This window comes from Setaria italica, chromosome VII (genome assembly GCF_000263155.2).
Source record: "Setaria italica strain Yugu1 chromosome VII, Setaria_italica_v2.0, whole genome shotgun sequence".
In the NCBI taxonomy this organism is placed as follows: domain Eukaryota; kingdom Viridiplantae; phylum Streptophyta; class Magnoliopsida; order Poales; family Poaceae; genus Setaria; species Setaria italica.
Window position 1 is genome coordinate 13170946 of NC_028456.1, and position 20916 is coordinate 13191861.

General features: G+C 42.5%; 2 protein-coding genes across 8 annotated transcripts; both read left to right on the forward strand.

The window, feature by feature from the left end:
* The first annotated feature begins 2438 nt into the window (after window positions 1-2438).
* Window positions 2439-6762, forward strand: LOC101780622 (short-chain dehydrogenase TIC 32, chloroplastic). Of its 7 annotated transcripts, none has more exons than XR_002678517.1 (5): window positions 2439-2635; window positions 2943-3174; window positions 5165-5249; window positions 5710-5756; window positions 6390-6762. XR_002678517.1 is itself a non-coding variant. In XM_022828285.1 (3 exons), the coding sequence occupies exons 1-3, from the start codon at window positions 2455-2457 to the stop codon at window positions 5181-5183; spliced, it is 432 nt and encodes a 143-aa protein (XP_022684020.1). In that variant the 5' UTR covers window positions 2439-2454; the 3' UTR covers window positions 5184-6762. The 7 variants fall into 7 exon arrangements, 3 of the variants coding, with proteins under 3 accessions (XP_022684020.1, XP_022684022.1, XP_022684023.1); XR_002678518.1 differs by having other exon boundaries at window positions 6428-6762; XR_002678516.1 differs by having other exon boundaries at window positions 5165-5756; window positions 6352-6762.
* Window positions 6763-14247: 7485 nt separating this feature from the next.
* On the forward strand, window positions 14248-17444 carry LOC105914750. The gene is made up of 5 exons (XM_012847399.1): window positions 14248-14386; window positions 14769-15115; window positions 15202-15795; window positions 16109-16210; window positions 16971-17444. Exons 1-5 carry the CDS (start codon window positions 14248-14250, stop codon window positions 17442-17444), a joined length of 1656 nt encoding a protein of 551 aa, XP_012702853.1.
* The last annotated feature ends 3472 nt before the right edge of the window (window positions 17445-20916 follow it).

A 20916-nucleotide genomic window follows, 5' to 3' on the forward strand; every position in this document is an offset into this window, starting at 1 on the left:
CATTTTTTGGAAACTTAAAAAGTTTAGATTTGATAAAAAATTTCGAAAAAACATCAAATTGATGCCAAAAGTTTTTTTTTTTGAAAATGTAACCTATCTTTTGGTGCTCTATTTGGTGTTATTTGAATCTTATTTGTTCATGTTACTTGTATTTTATTACGAGCAATAAGACAATAGGAAAAGCAACAAATGAGATGTAAACAACTTTAAATAAAATACCAAAAATAGCCTACATTTTTTTAAAAAGGTACCAAATTCATAATTTTTCTAATTTGAAATGAATTATTTATAATTTTTTTTATTAAATCAAACTTTTTAAATTTCTAGAAAATGTAAAACCATTCTTGAAACAACCCAAAGGTCAAATTTGTCCGATTTTAAGAGTTGGATGCTCTTGCTACCCGATTTTGTAGTTGCGAGTTGGAAATCAGATTTTTGTGACAGTTATATTATAAAAATATGACTTTTTTCAAACGCAATCCTGCGAATTAGTAGGACATGTGCTTATGAAGAACGAGGTGGGACGTGAGGGGGGACCCATTGCATTCAACCAAATAATCTGGTTAGCTTTTTGAAGTTTGCATCGAGTGATGCAATATCTTGTTTCCTCAAAGCCAACATCGGAATCACAATTTCCTTTATTTATGCAAATAAAATGATCCCCACAACAATGTTGTTTCTTCCCGCTATATGTCCTTTAATCTTTTGCTGATTTCCTTGTTTATTTATCATAGTTATATGGTGCACGAACAATGGTTATGTCACTATATACTTGCATGGTCCTAGTTTTTTAAAAGACTGAGGGCCCTTTTGCAACATAGCAAAATTTTTCTTATATGGCCCGCCCCCAATTTTCCTTGAAATTCATGTCGAACGGTCCAATCAACGAGTACTTTGAACGAGTTCAAACATGCACTACGGTGTTGGAAAAATGGCTCATCGATAGGCCCATTTAATGGAATCCTAAAGTTAGTAAAAGTGCCGTGGCATTCAATAGTCCCATACTGTTAGTGTAAGTTGGTGAAAGCCAACTTAAATAGGAGAGCTTTCTCACTTCTTTGAATACGTAACTAAAAGAGAGAATGGGGCTTGGGTTACACAACCGTGCACGCGTATTCATGTTCCTTTTCACGTAACCAACCGCATGACTTGTGACTTGCAACGCAACGAGCAGCCAAGCCAAGTTGGTGTAACCTTTTTGCCGCTTGCATGTGATATTTTGACAACGGTCATTAGAGGTGATAATCACGCAGTCAATGCCTTAATCCCGAATTAACTGAGCGGTTACTACTAACGGTCATTAGAGGTGATAATCACGCAGTCAATGCCTTAATCCCGAATTAACTGAGCGGTTACTACTGCCAAGTAGTGGGGCGATTTTGTAGCGGAAACAGTCAGCGGAGGGCTGCCGTCTTCTCTATAAGAAGTCTTGGAGACATCCAGGAACACACGCACGAGAGAGACCCACGAATTCCTTCTCTTCTCCCTTTTTACTCTGGTGAAGTGTGCTGTGGTGCTGAGCTGCTGGATCTCGCTGGCTCTTCTCCTTGGCGTGCACCGAGGAGGAGGGTGAGCGGTATCTCCGAGCTGTGTTGCCGTCAGGAAGCCTTCACGAGAGGCGGCAATAAGGTTTCTGGGCAGCACAACTACGTAACCGCTCGAATCGATCAACTACGTTCTGCGCTACCTCATCGACGATCTGCACTGCATCGAGTAACCCTGCATCCGAGTCTACACAAGGATGGAGCGCTTAATCTGTAAGTTCAAAGATCGGATCTGTTATAGTTTGGGTTACATCATGTGCGGGAAAGTTACGTGCTTAGAAGTTTTGATTACATTTGATTTGCTTATGTTGTTTTTATACACCGTTTATATTAGTATGTTGCGTGTTACACATGTCGGTTTAATCCTAAATTTGGTTACCTAGTAGTAGCAATGAATTACATAATATGCCTCATGTACGGTAGATTTAAACGCATATCTTCAACATACAGTTATTTTTTTTTTGAAAAATCAGATGTGATCTTTTCTTTAATTCACGGGCATTTTCTTTATTCCATCTAAATCGTCTATCTTACCGTTCGTACCTGTTTGGCACAAACATAATTTCGCTCCTTGGTCTAACGGATAGTCTATGCCTCTTTTTACTAGTTGTGGGTTTTGTGTTCGGCTGTTTGCATATCAGAAAGGTACTGCTCCCATGACAAATAAATAACATTTACTAAAGTCAACTATTTTAAATTTATACATATTATTCTTTTGTTTGTTGTGTGTGTTCGAACCTAATTAATATATCCGTATGAATGTAGTTCTACAACAGTATATATTTACATGTATTATAAATATATTAACAAAAAAAACTAATGTTAAACTTATGGTTTGGAGACTATCATTGAGTCTGGACTTTGGAGGAAGAACACCATTGGTTTGAGAGATCAGGTCCAAACTCCAAAGATGAGCATAAAAAAAAAACTCCGAAGTCCAAACTTCCCCTGCCCTGCTCTCCCACCTACTGGGACTACGATGTGGGGCCTACTTCGGCGGAGAATGAGCCCATCGGGGTTCTCGCCGTCGTCTACGGCGGAGGAGGTCACCGCCGGCATCGACGGTTCCGGCCTCGTCGCCATCGTCACCGGTAACCTTCTGCTCCCTCCCTCTCCTCGCATGCCTTCGCAACCAAGTGCACTCAGTCTCTCTCAATAGCCGTACCTGCTCTCCGATTCCGTGGCACTTGATTTGTCCCTCCCCTGATTATTGACTAATTAATCAATTACCACTCCTAGTCGCTTCTTGCCTTTAGCTCACTGTATTAGTACTAGCACTCTGAGGAAAATATATCAGGAGTTCAGGACAGGTCCGGAGTTCATTTTCTGTATGCAATTTTTTCAGGATTTAGTTGTTCTCCAGTTCTTACTCTGCTATTGAATTTGTGCTACTTACAGGTGCGTCCAGTGGGATTGGAGCTGAAACATGCCGAGTTCTTGCGCTGCGTGGCGTGCATGTCGTGATGGGGGTGAGGAATCTGTCCACCGGCTCGCAGGTGAGGGAGAAGATTGTGGAACAAGTCCCCAAGGCCAAGATTGAGATGCTTGAGCTTGACCTTAGCTCAATGTCATCAGTGAGAAGATTAGTCGAGAAGTTTAATGTGCTGGACCTCCCACTGAACATTCTTATGTGAGTATAGGTGCATAACTAAAACATCAGAAGTAACCGCTATTAATTACGCTGTATTCTGATGGTCAATCCATTGCAGGAAATCTTAATGTCGCTGTGGAATGTCACAACATTAATGATATGTTGTGATCTAAGGGCCAGTTTGTAGGGAAGATTGCTCTGTGAAATTTAGGATCATGTTCAATCTTTAACTAAATCCTAGAGATTTGGATCCCAATTCTACATGCACAACTAGCACTAAGAAACTGTTTATTTAACTAACTCTTTTACACATATGTTACAAAACATATTGTATTCAACACTTTTTGGTACTATACAAAATGGATGATTCAATTCCTCTCTGTTTCAAGTAATAATGCAGGGATTGCATTTGTTCCTTTCAAGCTTTCAGAGGATGGCATTGAGCTGCATTTTGCAACGAATCACCTTGTTATGGCACCATTGTGGTGCTACTCTCTTATATAGCTTTTGTATGAAATCAAAGAGTAAAATATTGTACCCAGATTTTTTTTCTCAAGGAGAAAAGCAAATTACTACAGTTTCAGTTATTTGAAGGAACAAATTAAAATATATGCAACATTAAAAAATGACATTTGTATGTACTGGTTAGATTTATTGGACGTAGTAACCCATGATTCTTAGTTAATGCAAAATTTCAGACATCATAAAGTAACTGTCCTGTTCTGCAGGACATTTTCTACTGACTGATCTTTTGCTTGGGAAGAACAATGTTACGGCTAAAGAGAGTGGCATAGAAGGAAGGGTTGTGATAGTTGCTTCTGACAGCTACAAGCATCCATATCGAGAAGGAATTCGTTTTGATAAGATCAATGATAAGTCTGGGAGCTGTTTCCACTTATACTACAATCATTCTTTCATTTTCCATGTTCATCACTTTTAACATGTTATATGATTCATTCGAACTTGAATTTATTCCAAAACTTCATCACGGGAAATAAATAAGTCTTTTGCTTTGATACATCACAGGGAATTTCAATTTTGTCTTTGTTGACAGCTATAACAGCATATTAGCTTATGGCCAGTCCAAGCTTGCCAACATATTGCATTCTCTTTTTTTGTTTTTTCCTTCAAACGATTAAGCTGGACATGCTTCCGGTGTTTCTGTTATGGGCTTGTTTTTATTGGTGTGTGTGTGTGTGTGGGGGGGGGGGGGGGGGGGTGGAGTGGAGGAGGTGACTGGCAGAGGCAGTTGAGAGGTGGCAGACAGCAAGACAGGAAGAGAGAAGGATTTAGGGTTTCCCTTTTTTTTCTTGAACACGTAGGAGAGCTGCGTATATTTGTATTAAGAGAGAATAGATGGTCCAATTACAAAAATCATCCCCACACCTTGGACTAGAGTGAGGGATGAGGGTTTTTTAGACAAGACTCTTACATAGATGAAAAACAGCTAAGACCTGACCAAGATAAAACACTTCCAACACTACAACAGCACCCTTCCTAGGTCCAGGGCAGCAAGCCCCTTGGCCCCAGCTATTTGCCATAGGTGGGACTCATCTTTGAAGGCCTGAAGGGCTCCTGGAGACTAGGAGCAGACCCGTTGAAGACACAAGCATTTCGGTGTTTCCAGAGGGTCCATGCTCCAAGAATGACTAGAGAATTAAATCCATTTCTGTGTTGCTCCCTGGAGACTAGGGTTTCCACTTTTTACTGCTTATAAATGCTAACATGAGACCACAATCATATTTATAGTCAACCTTTTCAATATGAAGATTCTAGACTCTTCCCTAATTATAGGGATATGATAGGCTTCCATATTTAGAGATAAGCTTCCTATATTACTGACCCGTCTAACTTGGCGTTGAAGTAAGGTAACTACCAGCAAGACCGGGTTACTGACTCTTTGTCCTGTTTGATAATAGTTGTCATAAACTCTTTTGTGTGGAAACACCAAAATGGGACAGATTTGAGATAGCACCATCTTTTAATAGCTTTACATACTTGATTGACATTAACTATTTCTATGGTACAGGAACAAGATGCAAAGGTAGTTATCAACTCCCTTCATCCTGGAGCTGTTGTCACCAACATTGCACGCTACTGGGGTTTCTTAAATGGTGGGGATATATCAGACTAAATGGTCCCCTTAACTGATTTGCATGGTTAACTCACTCAATAATTATGAATATTCACTTGATGTATTATATCTGGTCAGTATTTGTACTCTGGATAAGCTATTAGAGGTATTTGCTCTTATAGTTTGGTGCAAATGTAAAAGCTCTACTTGTAACCTAGTGAAAAGGCGTACCCTTATTATATTGAGAATGCCCTGTTTCTTTCAATTACATTAAGTATTTCAAGAACTTTCTTTTATTATGTGCACATATACCGACATGATGATATTTTGCTTTGGAATAATTAAAATTAATGTCGAAAAAAGTTTTGTCAAGGCAAATTGTCATATTTTCTCTGTGGGATCAACTTATTTTACTGTGCACATCCATTGTTTCAGAGTTAATTTGTACTCTTACCTGGAAGCTAAACTGCTACCTTTCTCCCTTGTTATCTTTATTTCAGGTCTTCTTTCCTCACTCGGTAAATTTGTACTTAAAGGTGTTGAACAAGTAAGTCTGTGATCATGTTCTATTCCTTTATAAACAAATGCAGATGCGTTGAATTGGGTGCAATTTGCTAGGCACAAACATTGGCATTCGTAACATTTATATAACCAACCTAAAGTTGAGAATGTACGTTCTCCTGTCTACATATTATAGTTTGGATTATATGGTCCTGGCTCCAGCCTTAAGTGTACATTGTCTGCCAGTTTCAACTTTTAGTTTAAGTGGCGCACAGACCTGGATGTGTGATGACTTTATCATAAGAAGTATTAGAAATTGTTTGATACAAAAGTTGCATATGCTTTTCATGTTTACAGAACTAATGGTGCTGCAAACCATGAGTTATTTAACAGTCATAATCTGAGCTAGCAGTAATGAATCTCTCATGGATCTCTGCTTGCATTTAGCAGTATCACTAACTTCAGTATTTAGATGAATTAACTTACACTACCGCTATAATGCTTGATGTTGATACACCATATCTATGTCAACAAAAAAGAAGAAGAAGAAGAAAAAACTTGTGCTCCTGTTTCGGTGCCTGATTGCAATCTCTTGAACAATCTTATAAATCCATGGAAGCACTATTTAATCCTTTTGCAAGGTGCCGCCACAGTGTGTTATCTGGCATTGCATCCTCAGGTTGCGGGAGTCACGGGCAATTACTTTGTGGATTGCAGTATGGTTCAATTAAAATCTCATGCCATCGACAAGGAGCTGGCCAAAAGACTCTGGGATTTTAGTATGAGCCTACTCCGCTGATACAAATTCGTATAAGACATGTGTAGTATTATTTCCAAAAAGAAAACCATGTAGAGGAACTGTAATGTCTTCACATGTTTGTACAAAAAGTGTATAGCACAAAACCTAGATTCCAAATGAATGAGTACATGGTTACATGGGATACAATGTTACCCAGGTATACAATAGGTGGTATAAAAATTATTGGAAGAGAGTTGGAACTAAATGGTGTTTATGCCACCTATATAGAATTTGAATAAAGCGATTGGATTTATTTCATTGCTAATTTCGAATTCTTGCAACTCTTAACCTATTTACGACGTTATGAATAAAATGTTTTTTTATATATTACTTTTCTGTCTTTCAAAGTTATGGTTAGTTAGGAATGCCTTATTCATGGTTGTTGCATCAACTACTGAATTTATATGTAAGCATTGTGCTGCCTCAGGATGTATTTGCTTTCAAAGTTCTTGAGTGAGTAAAATCTTATTCTTACTGTCAGTGGCCACTAGTATATGCTATAGAACAATTGACAAAATTATTCTAGTCAATAAGCTTGGCTAAAATATCAAGATGTTTCAATGGAAACAGGAAAGGAACACACATGATTACTACGATGTATGTATAAGGGTTTTGTAGAGAGGCGATGGAAATAATAAGTAGTAGTACTACACTACACTTTTTTCTCCGGGTGAGCTGGGGCAATTTAATCGTCAGCTACTCATTAATATAAGTCTGTTTGACATTTCAGCCTCAAAGGAAAATTATTTTGGTACCTAAAAGGACACGATTCTAATTCAAAATATCCATGGGTTATTTTGAAAGACCGGCCAAACTAAAAGATTTATTGTCTACATTTACTAGAACAGTAACAGATTGCCGATGAAACAGAGCAAGGTTATACAGGAATACAGGATACACGATGATCCATGTGCGCAATAGGTGGTACAACAAATAGTTGGTATAGAGGCAAAATAACATAGGTCATGCCAATTACATTTGGGAATTTAGAATGTACCAGCCCCTTTTAAGCTTCGTGGTAAAGCATGTCATCATGAGCATCATTAAGCATTAATCTTGATTAAGTTATGCTTAAAAACTTGTAAATTATAGGGTTAAGCTCGGTTCTCTTTGCACGGGCAGACGGTCCGCCACTCGACTCCAGATGGTCCACCGTACACATAAGCACATCTGACTTTAGTCAACCAGAATAGTTCAAAACCCTGTTTCGTCTTCCAGCGCGGACAGTCCGTGACTCCACAGAACTCACCTCCTCAAAACTAGGAGCCTGTTCGCTTCAGCTTATAAGCCAGCTGAAAAGCTGAAACGGCTGATTTGTTGTGAGAGAAAAATACTGTTTGGTGGCTGATAAGCCGGCTGAATAAGCTGAAGCGAACAGGCCGTAGAATAGTTCAACTGAGCTGGTGCGTGTCGAGGTCGCAGAACTCGCGCGCCACGTACACCCCATGGCCCCACATGACAGCCCGAGCTGAGCCTCTCTCAGCTGGCCCACTCTCATTTCTCCCAAAACATCCTCTCTCTCCCACCCCAAGCCAAGGAGGAGCCCCTGTAGCTCCCTCCGTTGGATACCTTCAACCTCGCCAGAGGACTACCGAAGCTCGATGCCGGCGAGTAGCACCACCCCAACTTCATCTTCTTCCTTGGACTAGCAAGAAGCTTCCCCAAGCCTTCTTCCTCCATCTCCTTCATCTCCTCCAAGTTCAAGGTCAAGGACGAGCTCAAGCTTCCCCAACGCCGCCCTACGCCAACCTGCGGCCCCTCACTGGAGTATTGCTCGTCACCCGTGAGCTATCTCCATCCCCGATCCATCCCCACTGCTTAGGGATTCAAGTTCTTGAACCTCTTTAAAGCCAAATCATAGAGCTTCCAAACCTTGATGCATGTCGAATCCACCTTTTGGGATGGACTCTAGGCACTCCCAAGAAACATAAAAACAAACCCCATCCAAAATCGTGGCCGGAGTCGCCGCTGTCGAGCTCGCCGGTGTGGCACACCGTCTCCCACCCGTGAAACCACCAGAGCCTATGCAAAAACATGTCCCTAGGTACTTTTGTACGGTGGACGGTCCGCCCCTCAACCACGGACAGTCTGCTATTCAAAAACTAACTCACCAAAGCCTCTGCACAAAACTTGAGTCGGCTAAATTTTGTACTGCGGACAGTCCGCCAATCTGAGGGAGACGGTCCGCCCCTCACGATTCCAGCACCTATACTTTTGCACTAGTAACACCTACTTATACATGCTATAACCAAACCTTTATATGATTATCTAACAATGCTAAAACAAGCTTAATCATGTCATACTCGTACCATTGCAATTATTCATGGCATATTTACTTATCAAGCATCATTGCACTCATGTAGAGGTCGAATCGTTGGAGCAAGAGGAGGGTGAGCTCGAGCCGGAGCCTGTCGTCAACGAAGCTTCCTTTGTGAATCAAGGCAAGCACCTAAGTATCTCTTAACCTATTTTGGATCAATGATGTATATGTGTTTTGCATGCACGTGAGTTAATAACTATGTATGCTTAGCTCCTACTTGATGCATTATCCATCTTTGATCTAGACAACTCCTTCTAGGCGAGTATGCTTGTGTAGGTGTCACGAATTTGAATTGCTTATCCATGCTTAGCTTCGGTAGAAGTCGAGAAGTGGCAAGGTCACCACCACTCGCGAGTTATAGGATACTTGTTAAATAATACTTGGTTAGCTATGAATGGATTAAAATTGAGCAACTATGAATGATGAATTGAACTTGAGCAAGAATGGTAGGGTCATGTTGAGATTGGAGCTCACTTGACTTAGTCTTGTTTAAGTGGTTAAGGCCCGGTCGTCATCACTGTGATACTTGAGCACTAATGCATATAAACCACATGCTTAATATGGGAATGGCAAGTCAAGTTGCATAAGTCGCACCTTGCCTTGACCGGATTCGGTGCAGGATGAGATGAGGTGTGATCGTCCGTGTCCGGTGCATCTATCCATTCCAACTGTTCGTTTATAGCTGAGTGTGGGTATGTGAATGGTCGGGGGCATGAATCAACACTTATCCTCGGCCGGGGTTATGGTCGTTGGTCTTGTGTCTCGTGTGAGAAAATTTGTACACCCCTGCAGGGTTACGATCTATTGCAATAGTCGCGCTCCCAGTCAAAGAGCACGCTCATGTACTTGGACTTTAACATAGAGTTACCGAATGTAGTTCATGGAAGATTGAGCTCATGTCATGATCACATTTACGTATCGCAATTACTTGATGCTTGACTTAGAGATCATAGAATCACATGTCTTTACGTATTATAACTTGATGAAATGTAGATGTTTTTTTATACAAATTTATTTACCAATACCATTCCTTGCTACTTAACCAAATGCATTCTCCTTGAGAGTTGGGAAACTATATACCCATATTTGGATAAGAACTGTTGAGTACCTTTTGTATTCATGATGCGCCATTAAGTTGTTGCAGGTGATCCACAGCCGAAGGTCGTCTTTGGGTACTTCTTCCCCGCGGGCGGAGGTGCGGGTAAGAAGTGATGGCCATGGCTATAGGAAGGGTATTATCATCATATATAGTGTTAACCTTCTTATTGTGTTGTATCGTATGAGCGTGAGGATAGAACTTTCCGTTGCAAACTCTATGAACTTGTTACTGTAATGTGATGGACTATGTATGGATTGCTATATCGTAATGATGTTTATATTGTTTGTGCTTGTGAGGTGGGTATAAATCCTGGGCAATGCTCATGACACCATCTTAAGGAGGACTAGAATTGTTCTTATTTAGTTGAGTTGATCAAAGGTTGATGACTTGATTAAATGGCGTAACTCGGAGGTTCCTCACAGAGAAATCCATTGGATGTATCCGATTGGCAGTTCGAAGTTTTGATGCAAATGCAGAGGTACTTGCGGCCCCCACCCCCACCCCCAAATTGAGATCAGGAGAGCTGCATTGGCACCATTCATTACGGTAGGACGGAGATGATGGTAAACTTAACCCCTGGAAAAAGAAAAAACCACATAGATCGATATATACTATAGCATACACTATATCTCACTATCGAGGTATCCGACGGGTAAATGAACAATGTGCAAGAGTATAACGATACTAAGGTGGTACCATATGAATAAATTAACATGCATCAAACGTTGACACAATCAAACTTTAAAATTAATGAATATTGTGAGAAGATAAGCCATCACTAAAACTGTGCTGGCGGGCACTAGCCCGGCGGTCCCGATCATCTTTGTGCCGGCGGGTGCTAATTTTGCCCGACAACACACTAATTTTGATGTGCCAGTACAAATCATTTTTGGCGTAGTGAATTATTCATTTTTAAAATTCCATTCTTCAGACATCGTCTTAATTTTATAATTGAGATAATCTCTTTCTTGTTTTAGTGGTAGCAAAATATCAGTTGTTGACCAATCATTATACTAATTCATAGGCAAGAAGGTTCTTTCAAATACTAATGAGATAGTTAAAAAGAGCTAATGAGATGAGTATTTTTATATTCATAGGCAATTAGTGCATCATAGGTAAAGCTCGGGCTTTTCTTCCGTTCTCTAATTCATTCTACATAGGGCTTTGCAGGCCCATAATCAGTCTGAACTAACATGGAAACTAGTTCTTACGATTCTGCACCATCAGGACGTCAGGCAGATGAGTTCATGGAAAAAGAGAGATATGGTAACAGCAACCCTGGCTATCCCTACTAGAAGGTTCACAATAACAGGTGTACATGGTGCAACTAGCCTTCCGAGACCTCTCATTCCCATAAAATTCTCTGTATGTCAATGGAAGAAAATTATTCTAGCAACCATGAAACAGCAAAATGCTACAATACAATGAGCAAATAGGCATTCAGGCACGACTCCTTGGATATGTATATATAATATATAGTAAAGTATTGTCGACTGACAGAGGAGCATTGGCTACGGTAGTATGAATTATTATGGCACCAACTCCAAAGGAAGAACATTTACTATATCATTGAATATTAATATATTTCATTTTCTGGTCCAAAGAAAAAACATTTACTGTTTATCTGGTTAAATAGTTGTTTCGTTTTGGACTTGATGAAGAGCACTGTATATCTATTTGGATGTATGGCACCAGGAAGTCTGATGTATGTCCCAGAGGGTTGATCTTGCGGATGTTGGACATTTCTACAAAGTTAACCGGCAAAATTAGTCTTAAATTTAATAACCAAAGTTGTACATCAATACTGGAGGATGGAGCATATCCTCCTTGACATTCTTGTGCTGACAGTTACGATCAGTGTAAAGACGTTGTTGTCTGGTTTTGTGCAGGAAATGTTTGTGAGGGTATTTCCTGGGTTGATTTGACTTAATTATATATAGTCTCTAAAATATGGTCATAATGAGTTTGACTTAATGCTGTACCCTGTACATGGAGTTCATTTCTATTCTTTTTATGTTCATTTCAGATATCCTTTCTCCGCTTACTAAACTTGTATTTAGAAGGGTTGAAAAAGTAAGACTGCAGTGATGTTTTATTCTCTCCATAGAAAATAAGTTGCAGTGTTCATTTTTCTTATATTAAAATTTTAATTTTGTTATTTTATAAATTTTAGAGTGCTTGAAAAAAATGAGAGCCGTCCATCCGGCGAAATCGAACGGTGGAAACAAAGGAAGTACCATGAAATACCTAAGAGAAGTACCAAGAAGTAGTAATTTGGTGGGACCAAGTAAAAAATAGTGAGAAGTTCCTATGATGCCCTTTTAATATTGTGTAAATCTATTTAATTCTTTTTTAAAAGGATAAGAAAGAAAAGTACCTGCAAGTACCACTAGTACCTTAAAAGCATTGTTATTTTACTTTGAAGAATCATAGAAATTTATATCACCGACCCAATGCCGAGAATTATATTACGATATCGTAGTTCCAATATCCTGCCCTGCGACCAGTAGTCTTTTAAGTGTGCAAACTTTTAAAACTGATCTATGCGCATACAATGCAATTCTTTCAATTTATCAAAAACATAACCATCTAAATAATTGATTAGCGAACAATGCATGATCAGATATGTGAATACTCTTTAGGTACCGTATGTATCTGGCTATAAAAATTGGATACAGGCCCACAGAGGATACAATTGGGTCTAACGTAACTGATATTATTAGCATGATATAATGATTTTACATGTTTACTGCTAGGTCGCGTGTATATATGGAATCCTTACTGGCAGGAATTAATAATGTACTAGGGATAAATAGAAGACGAGCACGGGATGGTCACTCTTTTCATATTTTCACTAATTTTCTTGGGTTTTTCCTCAGGCAAAATAGAGGTTGTACTGTATGTCTAGAAAAGTGGGGGAGGGGTATTTTTATGATATATTTGGTGACCTTAGGCATAGCAAACTAGGAGTGCTTTGAATTTTTCATTCACAAGCCAAGCTAGAATGGAAAAAAAAACAAGAATTAACTTATTCTACCATCCTAGCAATTGAATGAAGTTTCCTTGCCAAACTTAGAAATTTATGTAGTTGTGTGATATTTCCAATTGCTCTAACTCTACCCGTGACTTAGCATTGATCTTTATGCACGATGCAGGGTGCAGCCACAATATGTTATCTGGCATTGCATCCTCAAGTTGTTGGAGTCACCAGCAAATTCTTCATGGACTTCAATGATGTTGAACTAAAGCCTCCTGCAACTGAGGCCTTGTTTAGATGAGGTCCGAATCGGACTTTGTACAGTGTTTGGGCCTCCTTTTGGGAGTTTTGAAGTAAACGGCCTGGCAAACTTCGATGCAAACTCGGCCTTTAGGATGGCCCGATTTCGGCCCAAAATTCGCAACCTTATCCAGCGGCAGATGACCGGCCGCACTCCCAACCCTAGCACCGCCCGCAGTCACGCTCCCTCTCCCCCGCGCCGCTCGCCTCTCCCCCGCCGCTCGCCCCCTCCCCGCCGCTCTCGCCCCTCCCCCGCTCCTCTCGCCCTCTCCCCAGTCGGTGTGGTCTCCCCCGCCGCTCTCCCCCTTGACCGCGCTGCTCGCCCTCTCCCCCCGCCGGTGTCCGCTCCACCGCCGATATCCCCGTCGCCCGCGCCGCTCTCGTCTCCCCCGCAGATCTCCCCCTCGCCCGCGCCGCTCGCCCCCTCCCCGCCGCTCTCCCCCCTCCCCCGCGCCGCTCCCCTCTCCCCCGCCGCGGTCGCCTCTCCCCCACCTAGATCTGTCCCCCTCAGCCGCTGTCCCACTCCCCCACCAGGAGCTCGCCGCATCCGCTCCAATCCACCTTTCCACCACCAGATCCAGGACGTACTCGGTCCGCTGCACCGCGTCCGGTACCGGGTGCACCGTTGTTGACCCAGGCTGCGGCGATGGACCACTTCAACGAGGAAGGGGACGGCGCGGAGTTCAACGACGGTGGATCCAGACTCCCCGCGGGCTTCACCGCCAGCGGATCCCGACTCCCCGCGGGCTTCACCGCCAGATCATCCTGACTCGCCGCGGGCTTCACCGCCACCGGATCCCGACTCCCCGCGGGCTTCAACGCCAGCGGATCCGGCAACCCCGCTCCCTTCAACGCCGGCGGATACAGAGATGCCTCTTCGGGTTTGGACTTCGGCAACGTCCCCGACTACGACGGCGGCCACCCCACTAGGAACTTGTTCTCCCTGGCGCCGCCAGGCTCCGGAAGCGGTGCGTACAACCACTTCTCCTCCGGGCCGCAGCAGACCCTGTCGTCCAGCTTGCCCACCCCAAGCCAGCTGGGCATGGCCGGCCTCAACCTCAATGCCTCCTCCGAGTGGCCGAACATGAACGACTACGAAGGCATCCTTCGCTCCGGCGACCGAGTTGGAGGAGGCGGCAGCAGCCGGGTCGGGCCTCCCGCCGGAGATGGTTCCGGCAGCGGTGAGCAGGCCCCGGCTCCCTTGCCTCGTCAGCGTCGTGCTACGGCCAGGACACGCGGTTCCCGGCGTCGTGGCGCGGCTCCAGCAGGGGCAGCCGAGCTCAATCCGGTACTTGTTCCCACTCCCCCTCTGTACTTCCATGATCTGTATATGTGGTGCCGCGTACATGAAACCGTTGTGTGCATCAACTGTATTGCTTACTCACGGTTACTGTCATTTGGAGTTCTCTCATTGCTTGTTCTATCATGATTTATGCCTGGTGTGCATGAAATGTATTGGTTAGTGATGGTTTCTGTCAATATGATTTAATGCATTGGTTGTTCAATTACATTTATCCCTGGTGTTGTTAATCTGTATTGCTTAGTCATGCATACTGTCAATAGGAGTTCATGCATTGCTTGTTCAATTGCATTGTGCACAGAATGAGCCTAGCAGGGCGAAGTGGACTAAAGAGGATACACAGCTGTTTTGTGAGCTGTACTGTCAGCAAATCGAGTTGGGCAACTGCAAGAGCGGGAACATGAGCAAGTGGGGCTGGAAAGATGTCCAGGAGAAGTTCCAAGCGGCCACTGGCAAGTTCAGGAACAGCGAGCAATTTGGGTACAAGTACAGGCAGCTGAAGTTGCTTTGGCAGTTCATCCAACATCTTCGGACACAGTGCATAGGCTTGGGGCGCCGAGAAGATGGCTCTATGGTTGCTAGTGATAACTGGTGGCGCAACAATAGCAGGGTTAGTGATATGTGAACACCGCATGTTTACTCCTTTCGTTCCTGTCTTGCCTACTGAATGGTTGTGTCTTTTTATTTGCAATGCAGGGGCACGCGGACTGGTATGACCTCAAGGATGGATGGCCAGAATACATTGACGAGCTGGACCGCATGTTCTGTGGAGTAGCAGTGACTGGAGAGACGTCATTTGTTCCAGGGGTCAGCCGACAGATCAACTTCATCAGCAGCGGCGAGGAAGATGCTGCTGATGATGACTGTGGCACCCCTCGCAGCTGTGGCACCCCAATCAGCAGTGGGAGCAAGAGGAGCTCAAGCAGCTTCCGCAGCATTGCTACAAGCCCCAGCAAGAAGAACAAGGGGCCTGTTGTTCGGAACATGAACAACAACATGACAAAGTTCAACTCCAGTTACGATCACAGGACATCAATTATCCAAAGGGCCCTGGAAGGTAAGATGAAGGAGGTTGAGGTTGTGATCGACAAGAAGCAGCACCGAGAGGAGGCTAGGAAGCAAGACCAGAAACTTGTCACAGATTCAGCGACAGAGCTTGGAGTGCACCTGATGGAAGGACAACTCTGGGATGGTGTCATCATGATCTGCATGGATGATGACCTACGCAACATCTACCTGTGCACACCTGTTGAAGCAAGGCTCCCAATGATCAAGAAATATGCTGCTATGGTGTAAACCAGACCCTATGTCTTTTGTGTGTGCTTGGCATGTCTTTTGTGTTATGTCTTGTTGTTGAATTAATATGTGTTGGTATTGTTTATGTTGTGAGGATGAACATTTGATGACCTGTGTTGGCTAATCCTATATGAACAGCATGGTTATTAACAGCATGGTAGTGCATTAGAGCTGTTTGGTTGATGGTTGTTAAAGTTATTGCCTCTGTCTTCAGATGGGTGTCATTTGACTCAAGGTAGCAGCAATTACTATTGTGGCTACCAATTTCTTTGTGCTAACTTTTGCTGTGTTGTTTTGGACTGCCCAGGATGTTCCTGCTCATTTTGGTGCCCAAGCGGAGGAGGTGGAGGACCAGGAGGAGGAGGAGAAGTTGCTGGCCGAGTGGTGGGACCTATTCTGGGAATTGGTGGTATTAGACGATGATGAAGCACCATTTATCTATGGTACGTATGAATATGCTATTCATATCGACAAGTATTGCAATAGAGCACCCTATAGGAATCCACCATTGACTGGGGAGCAATGGGTAGTTAACAAGCTTGCCAATGAAACATCCTGCTACACCATGTTTAGGATGAGCCCCCACATGTTTTATAGGCTGCATGACTTGTTGACATCTGAGTATGGGCTGACTGCATCAAATAAATCTAGCACTATTGAGGCTCTAGGATTGTTCCTTTGGATATGTGGGGCACCACAATCTGTTAGGCAAGCAGAGGACAGATTTGAGAGGTCACTAGGTACTGTTCATAGGCTATTCTACAAAGTCCTCACTTCTCTAGTAGACCTCTCAACCGACATCATTAAACCTAGGGACACAGAGTTTAGAACAATGCATCCTAGGCTGCAAAACAATAGGTTCTACCCTGAATTCCAGGGATGCATAGAGGCAATAGATGGCACTCACATCCCTGTAGTAGTGCCAAGTGCAAAGTTTATGCAGCACATGTGTAGGAAGGGCAAGACAACCCAGAATGTCATGGCCGCTTGTGACTTGGATATGGTTTTCACATTTGTGCTTGCTGGGTGGCCGTGTTCAGTGCATGACATGAGGGTGTTTGACGATGCAATGACAACTTACAGCGACAAGTTCCCAAAGCCACCTAGAGGTACACACAACTGTTTCTAGGTCACTAGTGTTTTCTAATACAACCATTGTAAACTTACAGGTATGTACTGTTCCTATAGAGAAATACTACTTGGTGGACTCGGGGTACGCAAACCGCACCGGCTTCCTAGCTCCTTACCGCCAGACCAAGTATCACATCCAAGACTTTCAAAACGTGCCAGAACCACAAGGTATGAAGGAGGTATTCAACTATGCCCATTCATCTCTTAGAAATGTCATCGAAAGGGCGTATGGAGTGTTGAAAATGAAGTGGCGCATATTGTTGGACATCCCGGCCTATCCACCTGAAACACAGACACGGATTATATGTGCATGCATGGCATTGCACAACTTCATTAGGATTAATGGTGACTTTGATAGTCACTTTGGTATAGTGGATAGCAACATGAACTATGTGCCTGTTGAAGGCACTCAGGATCAGCCGGAAACAGTGCCTGCGCCGGAGAGTGCGGACATGGCAAGCATGAATGCATTCCGAGACATGCTTGCTGAACATTTGTTTGCTAGGTCTTGAATAATTTGTGTTTGAGGACATGAAATTGTTTATGTACTTTGTGATTCGGTGTAATAATTTTCGGTGTTGTTAATCTGTAATAATTTGTGGTGCACTTGAGAATATTTTCGTTGAATTTTTGTTGTTCAAACAGTAATGAATTGTGTTGTCATATTTGTTGGTTCAGTGCATTTTTTTGAGGACAACATGCATGGGCCAATGCTGAATTGTGTTGTAATGGTGAAACAGTGGCTGCTATAATGATTCAACAGTGCATTGCAAAGTTTGGGGGGCACCAGTTTGGAGCTCCAGAATTTGGCAAGCCAAATTTCGGCTGCACAGTAACTCCCAAGTTGGGAGGTCCCAACTTGGGCAACTAAACATGGCCTGACAAGGAATTGGTCCAAAGACTTTGAGCTTTTAGTGTGAACCTACTCCATTGATTCATATCGATCAGTGCAGCAACTGGGAAATTCAATTTTTCGGGAAAGAAACAAAAAAAAATACTAAGGACATGATTTGAAGTATCTGTGCAAACAAATGAATATGCTGTGTCAATTTAGTAAAAGATTGTAAATGAGAGAACATGCTGCAATAGAATGCCTGGTGATTCAACTGCACAATATATAATTGTCACTGCTGACTAGTTATGGACGCCATATATGTAATTTGAATAAATTGATTGGTTATATTTCCTCGCTAGTTTGAATCCGTGGAAGTGCATGCCAAACGCCTCTAGCATTGATCTTTTTGTAGTGTGGGGGCAGGGCCGGCCCTGGCCGGGGGGGGGGGGGGGCTTGCCCTGGGCCCCCAAATCCCAGGGGCCCACCCTAGGTTCAAGTGTCAAACGAGTTAGGAATTAGGATTAGGATGGGAATAGCAACGAACGCTGAACGTAGTCACGCAACTCGTACACGTCGTGTAGAGGGCTGCCGCCAGGCAAAACTCGTACGTGTCGTCTTTGGAGGCTGCCGCGGGGGCCAGCGCCAAAACTCGTACGCATCGTCCAGGGAGCCTCCAGGGGATCGCTGCCAGCAAGGGCCGCCGCCAGGGATCATAAGGATTATCCAAATCGCAATTAAAACTCTGATCGCCGCCAGGGCCACCGCCACGTCGTGTGCATCAACGACTGGTTGTTGGACTGCGTCTGCGCCATCATCCAGGTACGGTATTCATCGCTGTATACACACGCGCGCACAACCCGGTGGCCCGGCGATTGCTGTTCCTAACCACTCCGCGGCGACCAATCAGCTTGTTACTTGCGGACCTTACGGTTGGTGCCAATTCGCTTCTGTGACCAGGTGATTCGATTGCTAATTCCTCAATTCTCCGTACCATTAATTATTAATTTACTATCACAAGTTATTTAATCTCAACTGATTTATAACTATTGGGTATTTATAATAATTTTAGTACTGTAAATTTGATAGGTATAAATATCGAGAAATATTAGAAGAAACTTTTAAGGTAATATGTATAAATAATTTGATATGAATATTGTTTTTAGATACATTTAAATATTTATTGATAATATTATATATATATATATATATATTTGTTATAAACATTATATTAAAGGCTTCAAGTTTTACCTTCACCCCGGGCCTTCCAAATCTCAGGACCGCCCCTGGTGGGGGGTCCTAGTATGTTATCCGGCATAGCATCATGAAATTTATTTCCTGAAGTCAGTGGCATTTACTTTGCAGACAGCAATGCTGTTGAACTAAATCTCCTGTAACAGACAAACCACTGGACAAATGACTCCAGAATTTTCCGTGAGCTAGCATACTCTGGCAATACAAATTGGTACAGTGAATGTTCAGTAGTTTCTACTTTCTTTGTAGAAGGAAACAACCACTGCACGTAAAGAAATAATAAGACACTAGTTCTTCATTCTAAATATTTGCATATATGAACAAAAAGATATGTCATGTGCACATTTAGTTGAATGAACTAAATTTAATCAACTGACAATATGATTAAATTGGATGTGAGTATAGGGCAGTAAAACCATTTGAATAGTTAAACTAACCATATAGTTTTACGTGAGATTTGAATTAACTGATCTGTTCAATTCCCTCACCAGTTTGAGTAGGTAGCAACTCCAGACAAAGTTTTTTTTCCTTACTTTGCCTACATAAGTTATGTTCAAGGTGATGAAGCCAGTTGTAATGATGCTTTTGTCATGATTCATGCCAAATCAGACGTGATTCTTGCTTTCAACTTTCAGCAAACCCCTGCAAGTTTAATAAAACGACATACTCATGAATGCTCGTTACAAGCAAAATGAGCGGAGTTCCAATTGGTTAGATCCTTACGAATGAATTTAGCAATCTAGGTTTGAGTCTTGATCTTTCTACAGATGTTTGTACTCTTTTGGTTAATTATATATTCTTTCAGTGTTAGGCAACTTGCCCGATGGCTAATACTCATTGACCTAGAAATTAGAAAGGGCACTTCCTTCGCACCATCATGTACAATCTCCAATAAAAAGTTGAGTTTTTCAGTAATATGATGCTATGGCTCGGTTCCTGAGGCCTCTCGTTCTCAAAGTATTATCACTACAAGGGAGAAATTATTCGAATCCCTATGCTAAAGAGGAATATATATGTTGCGTTGGGGAGATGGAATAGGCACACACAAAGGATGGCTACGATGCATTTATTTATAGAGAAGTATACGGTAGTAGTAATTGTTGTGAGCTACCAGCTCGGCTCAAGAAACAATAGTTGTGGATCTTTATGGTATTACGTATCGAAGTGGAAGAAAACCCGTTTCATAAAAGAGATCGACTCAACAGCAACTGTCCTGATCTTTATATAGAAAAGTAAAGGAAAGGTATGCAAGAAGAACTCCATGGCGAAGTTCCACTCTCCCCAATGCATTCATACGAGCCTTGTTACTTGAATAATACTACTTATACTTCCTATTACTTGATCTTTATATACAGTGTATGTCTAGAATCTAGAAAAATTAAAACGACCTACAATTTGAAACGAATGGAGTACCAACTAGTGGAGCCCTGATTCTGAACCCTGAATATTTACCTTCCAACTTACCGATGTTCCCACGTTATTATAATTTTTCTTTATCTTACTTCAGAACGAAACTATCCAAATAAAACGAATTTGATACATATATACTACCATGTTTTTTCTCAGTGTAACGAGAAGAGAAAAAAAACTACGCTAATAGTTTGCTACCTTGCTCTGTTATTTGGGAACCGACTGATGATATGGACCTATGGTCTGCTGACCGATGACATCGCCGAGCTAGGATGCCGGGGCATACCTCATGCTGGCTCTGCGATTCGGATCTAAAGCGGCCGATCACTCAAATAATAGACTGGTGGATGCAACTGAGGCTAGCCGTCGTGAGAAGCAGCATGCAGCAACGCTAAGGGATTGACAGGCGTGTAAGCTATAGGATTTCCCTCCAACCATGTCTCTCATTCGCCTTCGTGTGCGCTCCACCCCCCGCCACCCCCCCCCAC